The 17829-nt window shown below is 39.8% G+C and overlaps 1 protein-coding gene across 5 annotated transcripts in view; it reads left to right on the forward strand.

The window, feature by feature from the left end:
• glra1 (glycine receptor, alpha 1) overlaps window positions 1–17829 on the forward strand; it is a 172013-nt gene that overhangs the window by 52943 nt on the left and 101241 nt on the right. For 3 of the 5 annotated variants that reach the window (XM_047353665.1, XM_047353667.1, XM_047353666.1), the window contains one exon: window positions 16878–16916. The exons of the other annotated variants lie outside the window; for them this stretch is intronic. In XM_047353665.1, the coding sequence (XP_047209621.1) occupies window positions 16878–16916 (39 nt within the window). The remainder of the gene's footprint in view (window positions 1–16877; window positions 16917–17829) is intronic. 5 annotated transcript variants of the gene reach the window in all.

The following is a 17829-nucleotide window of genomic DNA, read 5'->3' on the forward strand; positions in this document are numbered from 1 at the left end:
TCAAATTTTTTGTGAAGAATGAACAACAAGTGGGACACAATCGTGAAGTGGAATGAAATTTATTGGCTGTGTCAAACTACTTTAACAAATAAAAAACTGAAACGTGGGGCATGCAATATTATTCGGCCCCCTTTCGTTAATACTTTGTAGCGCCACCCTTTGCTGCAATTACAGCTGCAAGTCACTTGGGGTTTGTCTCTATCAGTTTTGCACATCGAGAGACTGAAATTCTTGCCCATTCTTCCTTGCAAAACAGCTGGAGCTCAGTGTGGTTGGATGGAGAGCGTTCGTGAACAGCAGTCTTCAGCTCTTTTCACAGATTCTCGATTGGATTCAGGTCTGGACTTTGACTTGGCCATTCCAACACCTGGATACGTTTATTTGTGAACCATTCCATTGTAGATTTGGCTTTATGTTTTGGATCATTGTGTTGGAAGATAAATCTCCGTCCCAGTCTCAGGTCTCTTGCTGACTCCAACAGGTTTTCTTCCAGAATGGTCCTGTATTTGACCCCATCCATCTTCTCATCAATTTTGACCATCTTCCCTGTCCCTGCTGACGAAAGCAGGCCCAAACCATGATGCTGCCACCACCATGTTTGACAGTGGGGATGGTGTGTTCAGGGTGATGAGTTGTGTTGCTTTTACGCCAAACATATCGTTTGCATTGTGGCCAAACAGTTCGATTTTGGTTTCATCTGACCAGAGCACCTTCTTCCACATGTTTGGTGTGTCTCCCAGGTGGCTTGTGGCAAACTTTAAATGAGACTTTTTATGGATATCTTTGAGAAATGGCTTTCTTCTTGCCACTCTTCCATAAAGGCCAGATTTGTGCAGTGTACGACTGATTGTTGTCTTATGGACAGACTCTCCCACCTCAGCTGTAGATCTCTGCAGTTCATCCAGAGTGATCATGGGCCTCTTGGCTGCATCTCTGATCAGTCTTCTACTTGTTCAAGATGAAAGTTTAGAGGGACGGCCGGGTCTTGGTAGATTTGCAGTTGTCTGATACTCCTTCCATTTCAATATGATTGCTTGCACAGTGCTCCTTGGGATGTTTAAAGCTTGGGAAATCTTTTTGTATCTTACTCCAGCTTTAAACTTCTCCACAACAGTATCTCGGACCTGCCTGGTGTGTTCCTTGGTCTTCATGATGCTCTCTGTACTTTGAACAGAACCCTGAGACTATCACAGAGCAGGTGCATTTATACGGAGACTTGATTACACACAGGTGGATTCTATTTATCATCATCAGTCATTTGTGACAACATTGGATCATTCAGAGATCCTCATTGAACTTCTGGAGTGAGTTTGCTGCACTGAAAGTAAAGGGGCCGAATAATATTGCAAGCCCCACTTTTCAGTTTTTTATTTGTTAAAAAATTTTGACACATCCAATTAATTTCATTCCACTTCACGATTGTGTCCCACTTGTTGTTGATTCTTCACAAAAAATTTGAATTTTATATCTTTATGTTTGAAGCCTGAAATGTGACAAAAGGTTGAAAAGTTCAAGAGGGCCGAATACTTTCGCAAGGCCCTGTACACTAAAAATCAATGGATTTGTTAAGTAAGCTCATGCTCACTTAGCACGCTCAGGTCCATGTTTCCATGGTCCAAACATTAATCAAAGAGTTTTTTAATGGTTCATGGCAATTTATAAAAATGTGTTGTGAATTCTGTTGCTGCTGTATACATGATTATGGTATTATTTAAAGTTTATTTGTTTTGTATTTATTTATATTGGTAGCATTAGGACACGTTTCCACTGTAGGTCCTCTTAATGCTCAAATCCGATTTTTTCAGGAATCTGATTTGTTTTGTGTGGTCGTTCACATTACTCTGAAAATGTTGCATCTCCAAACTGACCCGCATGCTCATAAGAACAATACGAGAGCCGTCAAGTGCAGCACAACAGTAAACACTGAGAAATAGGTCTTATGGTTTAAGTGTACAACAGAAGCCATTTATTGTCAGCGGGGGCTGTGTGGGATACACATGAATAAAAGGAGAGTGAAACGCTCCGTTTTAGGGAGATCTGACTAGCAATTCAGCACAATAAACTGTTTAGATGCGGAGACACAGTCAGCAATTGTGGGGCAGGGATGTTAACAAATTTACAGAAACCGAGTTTATTCAGAACTTTATCATGTCGATAGCAACTTTTAATCATATATGTCAGCGCCTCTCCTCTCAACTCCACAGGCAGAAGACTTGATGCAATCCAGTGTATAGGACTACAGCAGGGGCAGATCATCACATGCTCGGTAACTTCGATAGCAAATTAAAATTTTACAATACAAACTACATCCCACATGCAGACAGTTCCTATGAGCCTTTCAATTAGGCTTGGGTAAAGTTTTATCTCTGTTCATAAACGAGATCTAACATCTCGCTGTCACCCCACCGTGCAGTTCTGTTGTAGCCCCCCCATCTGTTTTGCCAACTGCTACCGTTTGCTGCTGGGTGGCGCAAAATTGTGACAAATGCGATGGAAAGTGATGTCAAAGTCACATCTAATGCACCTTGGTCGTTCCCACTGGAGTCACATTCCAAAAGATCAGATACGAGTCGGTTTCAGGACCACATATGAATGTGGCTCAAATGTGACTTGAAAAAGTAAGACAAGGGCCAGATATGAATGTTCACACTTGTTCTAAAAAGTCTGACCTGATCACTTGACCCCCAAAAATTCAGATTTGGGCCACATTTGCCTGCAATGGGAAATCTCACTGGGTTTTCCATAAAAAAATGTAGATGACTCTAAGATTTACAAAAGGTTGCCAACATTTCCAAATTCAGCAGGTTCCATGACAGAGAGGTTGAAAGCTCAAAATGACAAAACAGAGCAACTTTGCTGCATTACATTTAGCCTCCTGGTTATCTTTTAATTCTCACTCTCTTTCAGTCTGTTGCAGCCTGAACGACTGACGTGGTAGAAAATTGTTTCCGTACACTTCACAATAACTTCTTACATCTCTGCTTATGCTGGCTTCATTTTTAAAACCTCATAGATGCTGAAAGTAGCTAACACTGAGTCTTCTTTAAGCAAAAAATGCCCTTTAAATTCAGTTTTTGTGTGTACAGAAAGGTACTTTATTGGTTGAGGCATAAGCAGCTTTAACATTGAGTCAAGTTCAAGTAAGAATCTCAAATAAACTGAGTCCTCATTTTGCTTTGCTGTCATATAGTAGAGCAACTTAGGAGTCACGAAAAAGCAATGGTAGGAATTAACTGTATATGTCTTTCGCTGTAAGTTGTAATGAAATTTAATAAAACTGATTTGCTCATGATTTGTTGTTGCAAACTTTTGACGTTAAGTTTAAGAGACCTAGATCTAGGGCATCGAAAGCAACACTTATCTTTTTCACTGGTCTTATTAGTGAGCTGCCTGTAGGTCACTCCAAGCCTTTGTTAGCTAGCTCATACTACTTAAATTAAGCCCAAACTTAGGGGTCCTTGCCCTTTTACCTAAAGGTGAAGCCTCAATCACAAGTCAAACTGCCAATTGTTTTTGGCCTTGTAAAAAGGCTTGAGGTGGAGACTTTACTTTCTTGCCCCTTTTTGCAAGATGATCTGCCTGTGGGAAAGTAGATTTCTTTGTTTCCTAAGTTATCTGATGAGTGATGTGGCTGCCTCCTATTTGCTCATTAGTTACTATTTTATTTTGAGTCATAGAAAATGCAATTTAATTTGATAGCTAGTGTTCAGCATGCAATGTTGACCTTTGATTAAATATACAGACTTTGTACTCCATTTTTTTATATTTATTATCACAGATTTATTTTTCTAAGTGCTTCTCCCAGCCTACATAGTTTACCTTCTGGTAGAATTAGCACCAGCCAATCTACTTTTACTACATGGCAACAGCAGTATTTAGGCAGCGAGGGAAACGTGAGAGGAAAGAGATGAGATTTGCCTAAAGCTACAAATATAGTACCAGCATGAGAGGAAATTACAGTGATCATGACTCGGGGCGTCCACTGTGCTAGCAGAAAACTTCCGATTGATTTAGCAGGTTCCTCCATTGGAGTACAGAGAGGAAACACTGCTGACACATTCAGGACAAGCCATTTATAATCCATGAATTCATCCATCCTTTCATTCTCTCTCTCTCTCCCTGCTTTGTCATTCTTATAATAGTATGCTCCCTTCCCCTTGTTCTACTCCCATTCTTCATTCATGTTTGGAAAGCGTCCATTCTCCTTAAACCACACAGACTTTTATTGTTCTTTGCTACTATTTTTTGCATTTTCCATATCCCTGTCCTTTTATGCAATACATTTATTTGTTTTCTCTTTCTTCTTCCTATAACTTTAAATTTTCATTAAATCAATCCTTTCTCTTTTCCCCATGCAGAAAAACAAGTTCACAGATACATAAATGTCCAAATGCATCCTCTTTAATTTCCATCCACCAATCTACCTCTGTCCCACCTTTCCTCATCTAGTTTAGCCATCATTGAGTTCTGAAACAAATGGGACCCCTTAACTCAACTTACTGGACAAGCAGCACTTGAGCAGAATGATCAGTCCTCAAACAGGAACACTGATCTGCTCTTCTCCATGATGATAGCTTTCACAGTGCTGTAAAGATAAATGAGTTTATATGAGAGTGAGAGATAGGGGATCAGAGTGTTTATTGGTGTCTGTTTTGATGCCCCACCCCCTTGTGCGTTGGATGTGTCTTGATGAATTGCACAAACTGATGTTGCAACTCCCCTTTTCCTCTCTGCCATTACCTCGTCCTTCCTCATCACTCAATCTGAGCAGCAGCAAGGACGAGTTTTAGGCTAGATCAGAAATAGATGAGATGACTAACGCTGCCACTACATAACGCCTCTTTATCCTTCAAAATCCCCTGCAAGGCAACAGCCAGTAAATGAAAATATGCTGACGATGTTGGCTGCTCTAAACTTTGTGCACCTCATGTCACAGTTTCAATTTATTGAAAGAATAACAATTTGAAACGTGTCTTCAAAAATGCATATAGAAACACCAAAACGCAATATTACATAAGATTATTCATGAATATATGAGGGCAGAAAGCTCAAACACTCATTATTTTTACAGTCCCATACAACAACTAAATCCTAACTTGAAGAAATGGCTCAGATTTTTTTAAACTGGATTCTACTGAAAAGTAATAAGTGGTCAACATCTTACCTAGACAGTCCTCATACTGTGTTTATTTTGTGCAAATATAAATTAGATTTACCCAGAAGATGATGCTAACTGCTAGTCAAAACTGGTGCCAAGACCAAAGCTGATTTCTGAAATCATAAAACAACTTAATTCTCACAAATATCATAGTTGTTCTTGCAATTTCTGTTTTACAAAATTTAAGCTACCATCACATTAAAACAATTGTTGCACTGGATTTTATTTAGGGTTAACAGAGTAAAGGGATCTAAACAAATGCACAGCACAGTTGTCAAATTTTTATATGTAAATAAAAAAAAGAAAAAAACCTTAAATCCTTTTCCTTCCACTTAATAACTATGTGCCACTTAAAACACTTGACATCCATACAAAATACACTGACATTTGCAGTTGGAATAATTTTACAATTATCCCAACTTCTTCTTAAAAACATGTAAGGAGCCTTACAATTAAGTATTTTTATTGCAGCAGCTTTATCTAACTTTGAATATTTTAGAAAAAAATAAATTTTAAATTTACTAAATACATGTAGATGCCAGGAAAATCCAAGATTAGGAGAAAAATGTTTTTACACAAAAGCACCTGTGGTACAGCCATTACCAATCTAAAATAAGTCAAACTGAAGCGTTGTGGTTAATGCTCTTTATGAAGTCAGAGGACTCCAAAGCACTTAACACCACAATCAGTCATCCACCTATTCATACATACATTCACACACTGACAGTGGAAGGCTACATTGCAGCCACAGCTGCCCTGGGGCAGACTGACAGAAGTTTACGTATATTGTACTTTTTTTTACTGATCATTCATTCATTGATCTTCTATACTGCTTATTCCATAGTTGGTCACGGGTGAGCTGGTGCCTATCTCCAGCAGTCTACAGGCGAGAGCCAGGGTGCACCCTGGACAGGTCGCCAGTCCATTGCAGATCATAGTTTCTTCAATTCAATTCAATTCAGTTTATTTATATAGCGTCAATTCACAACACATTTTGTCTCAAGGCATTTCACAACAGTCAGGTACATACATTCCAATTAATATTAACAATTGAACAGTGCAGTCGGATTTAGTTATTTATTCAAATTGGATAAAAAGTTGTTCTATCTAAGGAAACCCAGCAGATTGCATCCAGTCAGTGACTTGCAGCATTCCCTCCTCCTGGATGAGCATGTAGAGACGGTGGAAAGTCACTGGCATTGACTTTGCAGCAATCCCTCATACTGAGCATGCATGTAGCGACAGTGGAGAGGAAAAACTCCCTTTTAACAGGAAGAAACCTCCAGCAGAACCAGGCTCAGTGTGAGCGGCCATCTGCCACAACCGACTGGGGGTTTGAGAGAACAGAGCAGAGACACAAAGAGAACAAAGAAGCACTGATCTAGGAGTACTTTCTATGGGAAGGAAAAGTAAATGTTAATGGATGTAGCTCCTTTAGTCGTTTCACCTAGAAAGAAAGAACAGATAAACTCTGAGCCAGTTTTCAAGGTTAGAGTCTGAAAGAGAGCACATAGAGTTAGTTACAGTGAAGCTCAGTCAGTCGCCATGTCTAGGAGAGAGAAAGGGTTAAACACTAAAAGACAAGGCTATGTGGATCATCGGTAGAGGGTGAGCATTAAGTTGTTGCCAGCAGAAGCTCGGACAATTCCCCTCTCCAGAAAGGTGTCACAGGTAGACACAGAGCCAGGCCAGGTGTAGCTTCTAGGAAGAGAATAGAGAGAACAAGGTTAAAAGCTGAAATAACAGCAAATAATGCAAAATTGGAGAGTAGTGTGAGAATGTAGCGAAGAGGGTGAAAGTGGTCATTATGTCCTCCAGCAGCCTAAGCCTATGGCAGCATAACTACACAGATAGTTTCAGTTCAGATTATTTAGTTAAACGGCGCTTATTTACAACAACGTCGTCTCAAGGCACCCCACAAAGGCTCCCACTGATGGTCATTGTTATACTAAAAACCGCAAGGATTGGGATACCTCTGTCAGACTTATCACAACCATCGCAAAAGAGAAGGGGTCACACAGGTAGCAGAAATGGAGGGTGTGTTTGCACCTCAACCATAACTGAGCCGGTTTAGGCTAAACCTGACTCCCCCTTACTCCAACCAACAGGGAGGGAGGAAGGTGGAGGTAAAAAAAATAAGGAAGATAGCTCAGGATAATCTAAGCCACTCTAACTATAAACTTTATCAAAAAGGAACGTTTTAAGCCTAGCCTTAAAAGTAGACAGGGTGTCTGCCTCACGGACTAAAACTGGGAGCTGGTTCCACAGGAGAGGAGCCTGATAACTAAAGGATCTGCCTCCCATTCTACTTCTAGAGACTCTAGGAACCACCAGTAAACCTGCAGTCTGAGAACGAAGTGCTCTGTTAGGAACATATGAAACAATCAGATCTCTGATGTATGATGGAGCTAAATCATTAAGGGCTTTATATGTGAGGAGGATCATTTTAAATTGTATTCTGGATTTAACAGGGAGCCAATGAAGGGAAGCTAAAATAGGAGAAATATGATCTCTCTTTAATTTTCATCAGAACTCTTGCTGCAGCATTTTGAATAAGCTGAAGGCTTTTAACTGCATTTTGTGGACATCCTGATAGTAACGAATTACAATAGTCCAGCCTTGAAGTAACAAATGCATGGACTAGTTTTTCAGTGTCACTCCTGGACAGGATATTTCTAATTTTGACAATGTTCTGGAGATGAAAGAAGGAAATCCTAGAAACCTGTTTAATATAGGATTTAAATGACAGGTCCTGGTCAAAAATAACACCAAGGTTTTTTACTTTATTACTGGAGGTCAATTTAATGCCATCCAGGTTAAGTGATTGACTAAGCAGTTTCTTTTTTAAAGACTCCGGTCCAAAGACGACAACTTCTGTCTTGTCTGAATTTAGAAGCAAAAAATTTAAAGTTCTCCAAGTTTTTATATCTTCAAGACATGCTTGTAGTCTATCTAACTGGTTGGGCTCATCAGGATTTATGGATGAGTAAAGCTGAGTATCATCAGCGTAACAGTGAAAATGTATCCCATGCTGCCTGATAATTTGACCTATTGGAAGCATATATATAGTAAAGAGAATTGGCCCAAGTACTGAACCCTGTGGTACTCCACAATTTACCCTGGAGTTTAAAGATGATTTATCATTTACATGAACAAACTGGAATCTGTCAGACAGATAAGATTTAAACCAGCTTAGCGCTGTTCCCCTGATCCCTACAGCATATTCCAGCCTTTCTAAGAGAATATTATGGTCGACTGTATCAAATGCAGCTCTGAGATCTAACAGAACCAGAACAGACACAAGTCCATTATCTGAGACCATAAGAATATCATTAGTGACTTTCAGCAGAGCTGTTTCAGTGCTATGATCAGCTCTGAAACCTGACTGAAACTCTTCAAATAGGTCATTGCTGTGTAAATGCTCACACATTTGATTAGCAACAATTTTCTCAAGAATTATAGATAAGAATGGAAGATTGGATATAGATCTGTAATTTTTCAAGTCATCTCGATCAAGCGAAGGTTTCTTAACTTAAAAGCCTGTGGTACATATCCAAGATAGATTAATCATATTTAAAATGGGGCTGGGAATCAGAGGGAACACTTCCTTAAATAATTTGGTTGGGATTGGGTCTAACATACAAGTTGAAGGTTTAGATGAAGCTAATATTTCTGATAACTCAGGAAGCTTCACAGGATCAAAACAGTCCAAACACAAATCAGGTTCCGCAGTTATTTCCAATGTTGTCTCACTTGCTGAGGATGAAGTAATTATCTTCGGGAGTATGTCAAAGATTTTCTTCCTAATAGAATCAATTTTATTCAAGAAGAATCCCACAGTCATGGCTGCTAAGAGCTAAAGGAATGGATGGCTCAACAGAGCCATGACTCTGTGCAAGTTCAGCAACTGCACTAAAGAGAAAAAAGTTCTTATTAGTAAACCATGTCTCTCTGTTTTCCTGCCGTATAAATATGACTCAGATGTGATACAAAAACTTATTTTAGCCATTAACTGTACATGGACACATATTTATCTTGCCACCAAGTAAGGAGGATTGTGAGTGTGTTAAAATGAAAATCTCCACAGCTTGCTATTGGAAAACTGCAGCAAACAGTTGTTTTTTTGGGGTCATCAAGTCTCCATTACTACTAGTAGACATCATCTACATGCTAACTGGTGGTTTGCTTATAGGGAAAAAGATTTAGCCTTAGACTAAGACTGAGATTTTCATCAATAAGTACTCTAGGTGGGTTAGGTGTTAAACAAGGCATGAACTCCACTGTGAAGTATAATGGAGGATCTCTCATGCTGTTGGCCCTTTTCTCTTCAAAAGCCCTCGGAACCTTTTTAGAATGTATTGCATGAACTCTATAAATCAGATGGAGTCTGCCTGTAATCTCAAAAAGGATTGCAAATGGGTCTTTCAACAGAGCAATGATACTTCACACAGAAATGGTGCATCACTCATAAAATCAACTTCTTTCAAAGGTCATGATAGGTCTGACCCAAGCCCTATAAGAAACTTTGGGGGTGAGCGGAAGAGAAAAGAGCATAGTTAATTTAATACTCCTGACAATCTAGAGATTATGCCAAGAGGAATTATCAAGAATCTCTTTTCTGTTTGCTCCAACCTTGTGAAATGTTAAAGGAGATGACTAAGGGCTATCCTGTTGGCAAAAGGAGGGTTTAGCAACTATTGACAGCAGTTATACCTGTAAATTTCTTAAGATGGATTTTTTCTTCTGCCTCTGAATAAAGGCACTGCAATTAAAGACCCGATCGTTGAAACATTTTCAATGTAATCTGCTACAAAAATAGACTGCTGGAGATAGGCACCAGCTCCCCCGTGACCCACTATGGAATAAGCAGTAGAAAATGAAAAAATGACTGGCTAATGACATTGTGAACCTCTCACAACTGGAATCCAGTTCATGTGTGACCTTCCTTCTGGTAGGCTCCTGCTCAAAAGAGAACCTGTCCAAGTTCTCATTGTCCAACTGGACATAGGATAATAAAGCTTTTAAAACACATTTACCTGCAAATTTAGTTTGTGTTCAAAGTTTGAGACTGTAGTTGTTGAAATATTTGCAAGACAGTTTCAAAAAGGTCATTAGTGTGTGGTTTATCAGAAAATTGGGTAATTTTGACATAGCTGAGGATTTTATAAGGAACCAGATGCCCATGAACAAAACCAACCCTATCTGGAGCCGGAAAAGTCATGCAGCATACCAGATCCAGAAGATACTTTGTCTATAAAATATGTTGTAGATGCATTCCTTCTGGGGAATTCTTCAATGCGTAGGATTGCCAACATCTATTTGAACTTCTTTCAAACATTAAATAAATAAAATTTTGGGTCTGTTTTTTTTTAGCACCATTGATTTTAGCAGAGAGCTGTTTGTGATCCTTACACCTCACACTTACTTGCCAAGCTAACTCTATGATTACCTATCTAGGAGGCTCTGTGGCAACAGCTGTGGGCTAACTTCAACCTTCCATGCCACTTCAGCTTTTACAGTGGTCAGTCAGGGTCTCAGTATTTTTTTTTCTGTATCTGGCCCGGGTAGTGATGTGTTAAATGAAGAATTGTGTTGTAAAAAATAAAAAGTGATCAGTTTTATTGATTCCATTCACATCTACTGGATGACAGTGCTATTAGCACCACTGATTTAAATTGTGTTGCTTTAACTGATTGTGCCTCCCACTTCACAACCATTCACCAACTCGACTCTGGGTGGGATCTGGTCATAGATGCTAAATGTTAAAAAGGAATTGTGGCATGAAAAACAATGATATCACAGCATGTGAAAACTTTTAAATGATTTCTCCTCCTCTTTCCAGTACCATCATCTCAAGGGAAAAGCACAAAAAGCATTTGTGTTGCATTAGATATTTCAAATAACCTCCTCTGTCAGTGGACTTTTAATCTAAACATCATGGCAGTTTAATGGTTTCTAAAATTTGTTTGCATGATACACAGTGATATTTTTGAAATGGAAGTTGTCTTGGTAGAGCTCTTCCTTCCCATTAGCCTATGCCTCTGGTAAGATTAAATCTTATATGAAATTAAAACATTATCACACATAATGTCATCAAAGTAAAATGCTGACACATAACCAAAAGCAACAGAACAGAAAAAAAACAGAACAAAAAAAAAAAAGATATATGATGTGGGGGGATTTTATTTGTGGGTAGTTTCCGCTTTTTTAGCTGTTATCCTTTCTTTCACTCTGCTCACTCAGCTGATTTGGCAATGCTCCCTCCCTACTGTTTGATCCGAAATCCCCACGATGAGAGTGACAAGAAAGAAAATGCCCCTCTGAAAATCCACCGCTGTGTCACTTTACCGCTGAGCACTGAACAACTGGATATGAGTCCAATATTAACAGTGAGGGAGTATGCTCAGCTTCCTACTCTTCTACCTTTTCTTTTTTCACAGCTGGACCACTTGTTGCACATAATGTCTTCTTTTCTTCTTGCCAGAGTTGAATGTGTCAACGTGGGATGGTAGTTATTAGCTGTCAGAGCTTGACGTTCATTTGGTCTTATCAGCACTTGTTTAATGGTTACTTAATAGAATTAATGGGCACACAGTAATGAGCGTGGGATGGGGGACTGGCTGCATGGCAAAAAATGGATGGTTGAGGGAGCAAGAGGAAGAGAGGAAAGGCAACAATGCTAATGACATACTGACTTGGAGGGAGTTGCTTAGCAAAGTAGTATGGCAACGATGCAACTCAGGGCTTCACATGCAAACAGATTATTTTCCGTTTATATTTACACCATAGTCCCAGTTCTCAATTCCACACTGGAATTTCCAAACCTTTCTGCTTCTCTTATGTTGTGAATCATGGCAAGGATCAAACTAAAAGCTGCTGGAGAGTGCAGACATCTATGCTCAGAGGAAGGTCTTAATGTGCTTTCAATATTCCAGAAAACAGACCTGTCTTCTCCGAGCCAATAAATTCGTTTTGGGAGAACACTGAACCAAACAGGGATTTTTAATGTTGTCATAGCTGTGACACTCCCCAGAGTTATCACAAAGATATTGATCATGCTTCATCATCTAGCAGGTGGATACAGACTGGCAGGGGAGGTGAAGAGAAGAATATAGAATAGGTAAATGGTGAAAAAAAGCCATAAGTCTGGGCCACTCAAAGTTTCCCTAAATCTAGACTGCATGGGGAAAAGTGCAATATGAACAAAGATCAAAAAGGAAACGTGTACAAATTCGGCAGCTAGAGTAGCAGTTTCAATATTTCATTTTCAGTTCAATATCTGGTCTGAGAATTTGCTACAAATACCTCCCTCAATTATTGTTTTTTTCTGATCTGAGGATAGCAGAAACATGGGGCCTCTTCAGACTGAGATGGTGCAAAGCTACTTTAGGATGTATAAGAGGACTTGACAGCTACATTACTCTGCCTTCCCTCCTCAACAGTCCACCCATCCACAGCTAATAACTTTAAGAGAAGGGTAACATAGCTTTATTAAAGGTCATTCAGTCTTCCTGTGAAAACGGTAAGACTTCAAATTACTAGCTTGAGGGAAAAAGAGGGTACAAGCTTGCTACATTGTTATAAAAAAGCTAACAAACAAGTTGATACTGTCTACTGTTGTGACACAAACATGAAGATGGTGAGAAGCCGTTTCCTTGTTTTTTAGTTTAAAGCAGGCAGGAGAAAAAAAAAAAAAAAACTAAACTACAAAGCCTGGCAAATGAAATTATTACATCTGGGGGTCATTCTCTGCCTCAAGCAGAAGAGTTCAAGTAGCTTTGTGTTTTATTAACAAGTGATGCTAGGATGGAGCAGAAGATGGATTGTTGGATTTTAACATCATCTGTAGTAATGGGGAGCACATGCACAGCCTGTTGTGTTGATAAAAAAAAAGCTTAGCTAAAAAGATCAGCTTTCGACTGACTGGATTGTCTATATTCTAATTTCCCCTCGGGGATCAATAAAGTATCTTTGAATTGAATTGAATTGAATTGAATATTCCACTCCCCACCTATGGTCTTGAGATATGGATCTCGGATACATGGAAATAAGATGAGCTTCCTCTTTTTATTTATTTTTAATGTTTTTACCATGTCCTGTCCAGCAGAGTAGGACTCAGAATTGTTGTCTGAGTGCCAAGAAGAATTCCAACATATTTACTTTCACCAATTGAGCATTACGGCTAACGCTATAATGGTCCACTTGATATTTATAAAAGAAACGTTATTAGAAACTGCTTTGGGAATATTTCAATTGCAATTGAGACGGAAGTGAAAAGGAAAAAAAAAAAAAGAAGCAAGAAAGAGAGAGAGAGGAAAAAGGGAGAGGAGAAAAGAATAGAGGAGAGAATGAAGGGTGAAGAGAATCCAACATAACACCCTAGAAGACTGTCTCCACACCTGCAGAAACAAATATGACAAAAGCATTGTTATCGAAAAATGCACGGTAATGAATGCAAGATGTATTAAGTGGTAACTGAATCTAAACACCTGTGGTTGTAAGTGTGAGCATGCTTGTGTATATAAGGTTTCTTCATAAAAATATGCAATAATGAGTGTGACGAGCCATCGAGTGTGAGAAGCCACAGACTTGCCCCCCTGGCCCTGAGACAGGACGGATACGGCGGACATCCAAAGGCCCTCCAGAGCACGGGAACCTTGGGAAGACCACCGACGGGACGACCGCAACCCCCCCAGAGAGCTGTAGCAACGAGCCCACAGGTTCCGCCGGCAGCTGTCTATGTCGGAGCAGATCCAGCCAGAGACCCAAGACTCCGAGGCACTTCAGTCCTCAAGCAAAGGCCCAAATGGGTCAGGGGGCCCAGGCCCTGGCAAGCAGACACTGGGAGTGAGCACCAAAGCACTGGACACTGAAAACCACTAATACACCAGCTGGCAGAGACACCAGCCATTGGCAGAGAGTGTGGTGGAGAGGAAATAGGCCCCCCACCTAAAAAAGACCCCAAAAAGAGGAGGCAGCCATACACATACAGCGACGACCAAGAGTGTGGCCCCACTCCAAAAAAAAGGGCAGACCAGCCAGCGTAGCACAACAAGAATATGTGACACAAAGAAGGGCACACAACCAACATGCCCAACCATCTGTGAACCCTAGGTGCAGAGCCAAACGAGTGCCCAGTTCCTGATGCCCCCTAGGCCAGCACCGGACCACAGCCACAACCAAGCCAGTGGAGCAACAAAACACACCCCACACCAACACCGAGGCGGCCTATAAGCCACACCTGACCTGAAACGGCAGGCCCACCCAAATGCAAACCCAGCGCCAGCATAGGCACCTGCACCCCCCATAGACAAATCAACCAAAACCACCGGCGCCAGCCAGGCAGTCAAGCAAACCCTGTCACACACCACCCCGCCCACTACCATGCCCAACGGAAAGAGACTGACCCAGCAAGCCGAAGGACGGCACAGAAAAGCCACGGCCCGCACCGCAAAGAGGTTGTACCCCCCTCCCTCCTGATTTGCCTCCCTTTATAGGTTTACTGGGCCAGTGTCATGACCATCTATGATAGTCAGTTAAGGTCTGCCAAGGTTGATTAAGCACCAAAAGTAGGGCAAAAATCTTTGTGTGTCTGGTGGGGAAAGACCACAATTCAAAACTTACTGAAAGGTTTGTCCATTTTGGGTGTCTGACACATACTTTATTTGTTGTCAAATCCATTTTGAAGTTGTTTTAATTAGGAATTTCACAGTTATAACTAAATAATTCTTGTTGTTTGATGAGAACTCTGAGTAGTGAACTCTTATGACACGTGGAAACTTCGGTGGTGCTCAGATAGTTTGATTATGAGAAGATCACGTGAAGTTCAAAAGTTCTTAAAATGGTCAACTTCCTGTTTTGAACTGTGACTGAGAGAGTTGTTTTTGTAGTCACTCATAGTTTAGGTGTGTGGGCTGATTTTGATCAATATTGGTAAATATTAATATCGTTTGAAACGCCTATGGGAAATTCTACATGGCCTGTGGCTGTCAAATAGCTAGGTGTAACAGCTCACTAAGGTCTGCAAGTACTCCCTTTTAACAGATATTCATTATTTCAGAGAGGCAAATAACAGGGTGTAGCACATTTGTTACCTGGCACAGAGACAAGGTATTTAGTTATCACCTTTGTAAACCTCTGTAAAAAGTGATGAGAATTTTACTGCAAGAAAAAGAATACAAAACAAAGAAATTTTGACTTTAACGCTCAGGCCACAAGGTTAAGCCTGGGTCAAGTCGGGACAAAGAAAGATTCAGGCATAGGTTCAGGTAGATTATAGAGTTTAAGTCACCTGCCTACAAATAGTTCATGGTCACAATGAATGCTTTCAATCTATTTTAAAAGCTATTTCCTATTTTATGGAGTTGACAATGACTGATTACAGCATTACTCCCAGACTTCTGCTTGATGCTGTTGCCATCATTCACAATGTTAGTTGTCAAGTACAGTGAGCCAGGTTTGATCTGGTTCAGTCAGGTCAGTTCAGCTTGGAGGCAAAATAGCATATCAATCAACAAATCTAACCTCTGAGTTAAAATAACTCTAAATGGAAAGGACATCTTATGACAACTTCCAAATACTGAGAGATTTCTTATACTCGAGAAACATTTGGTAGATGAATATAAAGTACATTTTGCCCCAAGTTAACAGATGATGAGTAGGTTTGATTGTGTTGTGGGTTTGATAGAAGAACTGCTAACCAAAGCAGTAGTGCAACTTTTTGTCTTTGCTCCTTGTACTTTGTGGAACTTTCCAGACAAATTCAATAAATCCAATAAGCCACCAATCTTCCATGACACATCAGGCGTCCGCAGTCGAGCACTAACTTTCCCGGAGTGAACTGGGGGAAAATGCCTTGTCGCTGCAGAGCAATGAATCGTCCGGCCTCTACTTCTAGTTACTTGACATTAGCAGGCTGGCATTTCTCCATTATAAATCAGCCCGGATGCAGCCCAAAAGTTCTGAAACTGAAATGATTTGGCCCATTTGTGAAAGGTTACAGATTTACATGGGCTCCATTTCAGCCAAATTACTTCACTTTAATTATGCCTATTAAGAGTGAAAATAGGGATTTATTCCACATTTGGAGATCATTTATGAATTTTGAGCTTTTACTACATCTGGATTGAAAATATTGAAAAGGACAAAGAATGGATTTGAGAATTTTGGTTAAAGTTGTGGTCAAAAATGCAACTCATATTTACAATGTTGCTATAAAGAATACAGAAATAAACGTCCTGAAGACAAACAAAGCCAAAAATGAAGCCAGTTTGACATGTAGTCTTTGCATCCCTACCTTTCCTCCTCGCCCTCCTTTCTCTTTCTGGCCTCCTGCATCTCCGTTAGTGCATTTTGCTAGTCTTATTTAAGCTCCTCTTGACAGAGCCGCATTGCAACCCTCCTCCTCCTCATCTCAGTGCATTGCCTCTCCTCTCCTCCCCGCTGCAGTATGGCAGTAGATTGTTTCCTTACAGACTCGTTGCATCCCTTCTCCCTGCTATTGCCTTTCCTACTGTCCCTCTCAAGTCTCCCCCTCTGCCACACACTCACCCTCACTGAGTGTTGGCAGCAGAGCGACACCTTAGATATTCGAGCCTTGCTGTCTTGTTCGCTCTTGATAGAAGAAGCTGTTGTTTTCCTTAACGAGGACAAACAACGTATAGTTGGTAAGGTGGTGTTAGTATTTGCTGTGTTTAATTCTGATCTGTTTTTTTATTAGACCCCAAAGGCTCCAAAACTGAAGCTACTCACAAGAAAGGTACTTTCCTTTTCTTTTCAGTTTATTTTCTTTTCTTTTTTCTTTTTTTTCTTTATGGTTGTGTGTTTGCTCTTCTTCTTTTGTTCCCTGGCCATCTTTTTATGTTTAACAGTCACTCATGCGGTAATGGGACAGTTTTTTAAATGTTGAGAAGAACAAAGAATGTTGCCTTCTTGTTGATATTGATATTGCCAAGTGTTGTTGCTCTTTGTGGGAATTAAAGCGGTTAAGAATCCTGGAAACTTGAGCAATTTTTATAACTTAATTCATTGTGTTGATACAGACACATTTGCCTGAGGTAATTTTTTCCTTATAAGGAAAAAATTATCTCTCAAAATTACTCTCAAAAATGGATTCAGTCAGTTAGTTCCCAAAAAACAAAAAAACTGACAATTCCTGGGAATTTAATCTTTTTTTCTTAGTCAAGGAAAACCATTTATTGCAAATTTGCAAACCTGCAACCTATTTTAACTATAATGATTAACTGATTCTAATGTAAAGTAGTTGAGACAATTATTTATTTTTCTGATTAAAACACAATTAAGACACACGTTTGGTGTAAAGCATTCTCTCTACATCTTCACATCTCAGATACTGTTATTTTGAGGGGAATCTTTGGTGTCACAGGTTAGTTCAAAGGGTAATAGTTATTGTTAGTTTTTCAAAATGTTCGGTCAATAAAGTGAATTGAAGATGCAACAAAATGTATTTAATCTTTACAAGGCCCTAAAATTATTTAGATCAAGTTTCCAAATGTACAAAACACAGAACTGATTCCACAATGTCATTATTTAAAAAAAACTAAAATCAAGCCCAAATAGAGAAACTGTGAGGGGAAAAACAAGTTCACCATTGCTGTTTCCGTAGGAATGCCAGAGCAAAAAGACATCAGCACATCAGACATTACCCAGAA

Source organism: Girardinichthys multiradiatus, chromosome 23, assembly GCF_021462225.1.
Source record: "Girardinichthys multiradiatus isolate DD_20200921_A chromosome 23, DD_fGirMul_XY1, whole genome shotgun sequence".
NCBI classification, from domain to species: Eukaryota; Metazoa; Chordata; class Actinopteri; order Cyprinodontiformes; family Goodeidae; genus Girardinichthys; species Girardinichthys multiradiatus.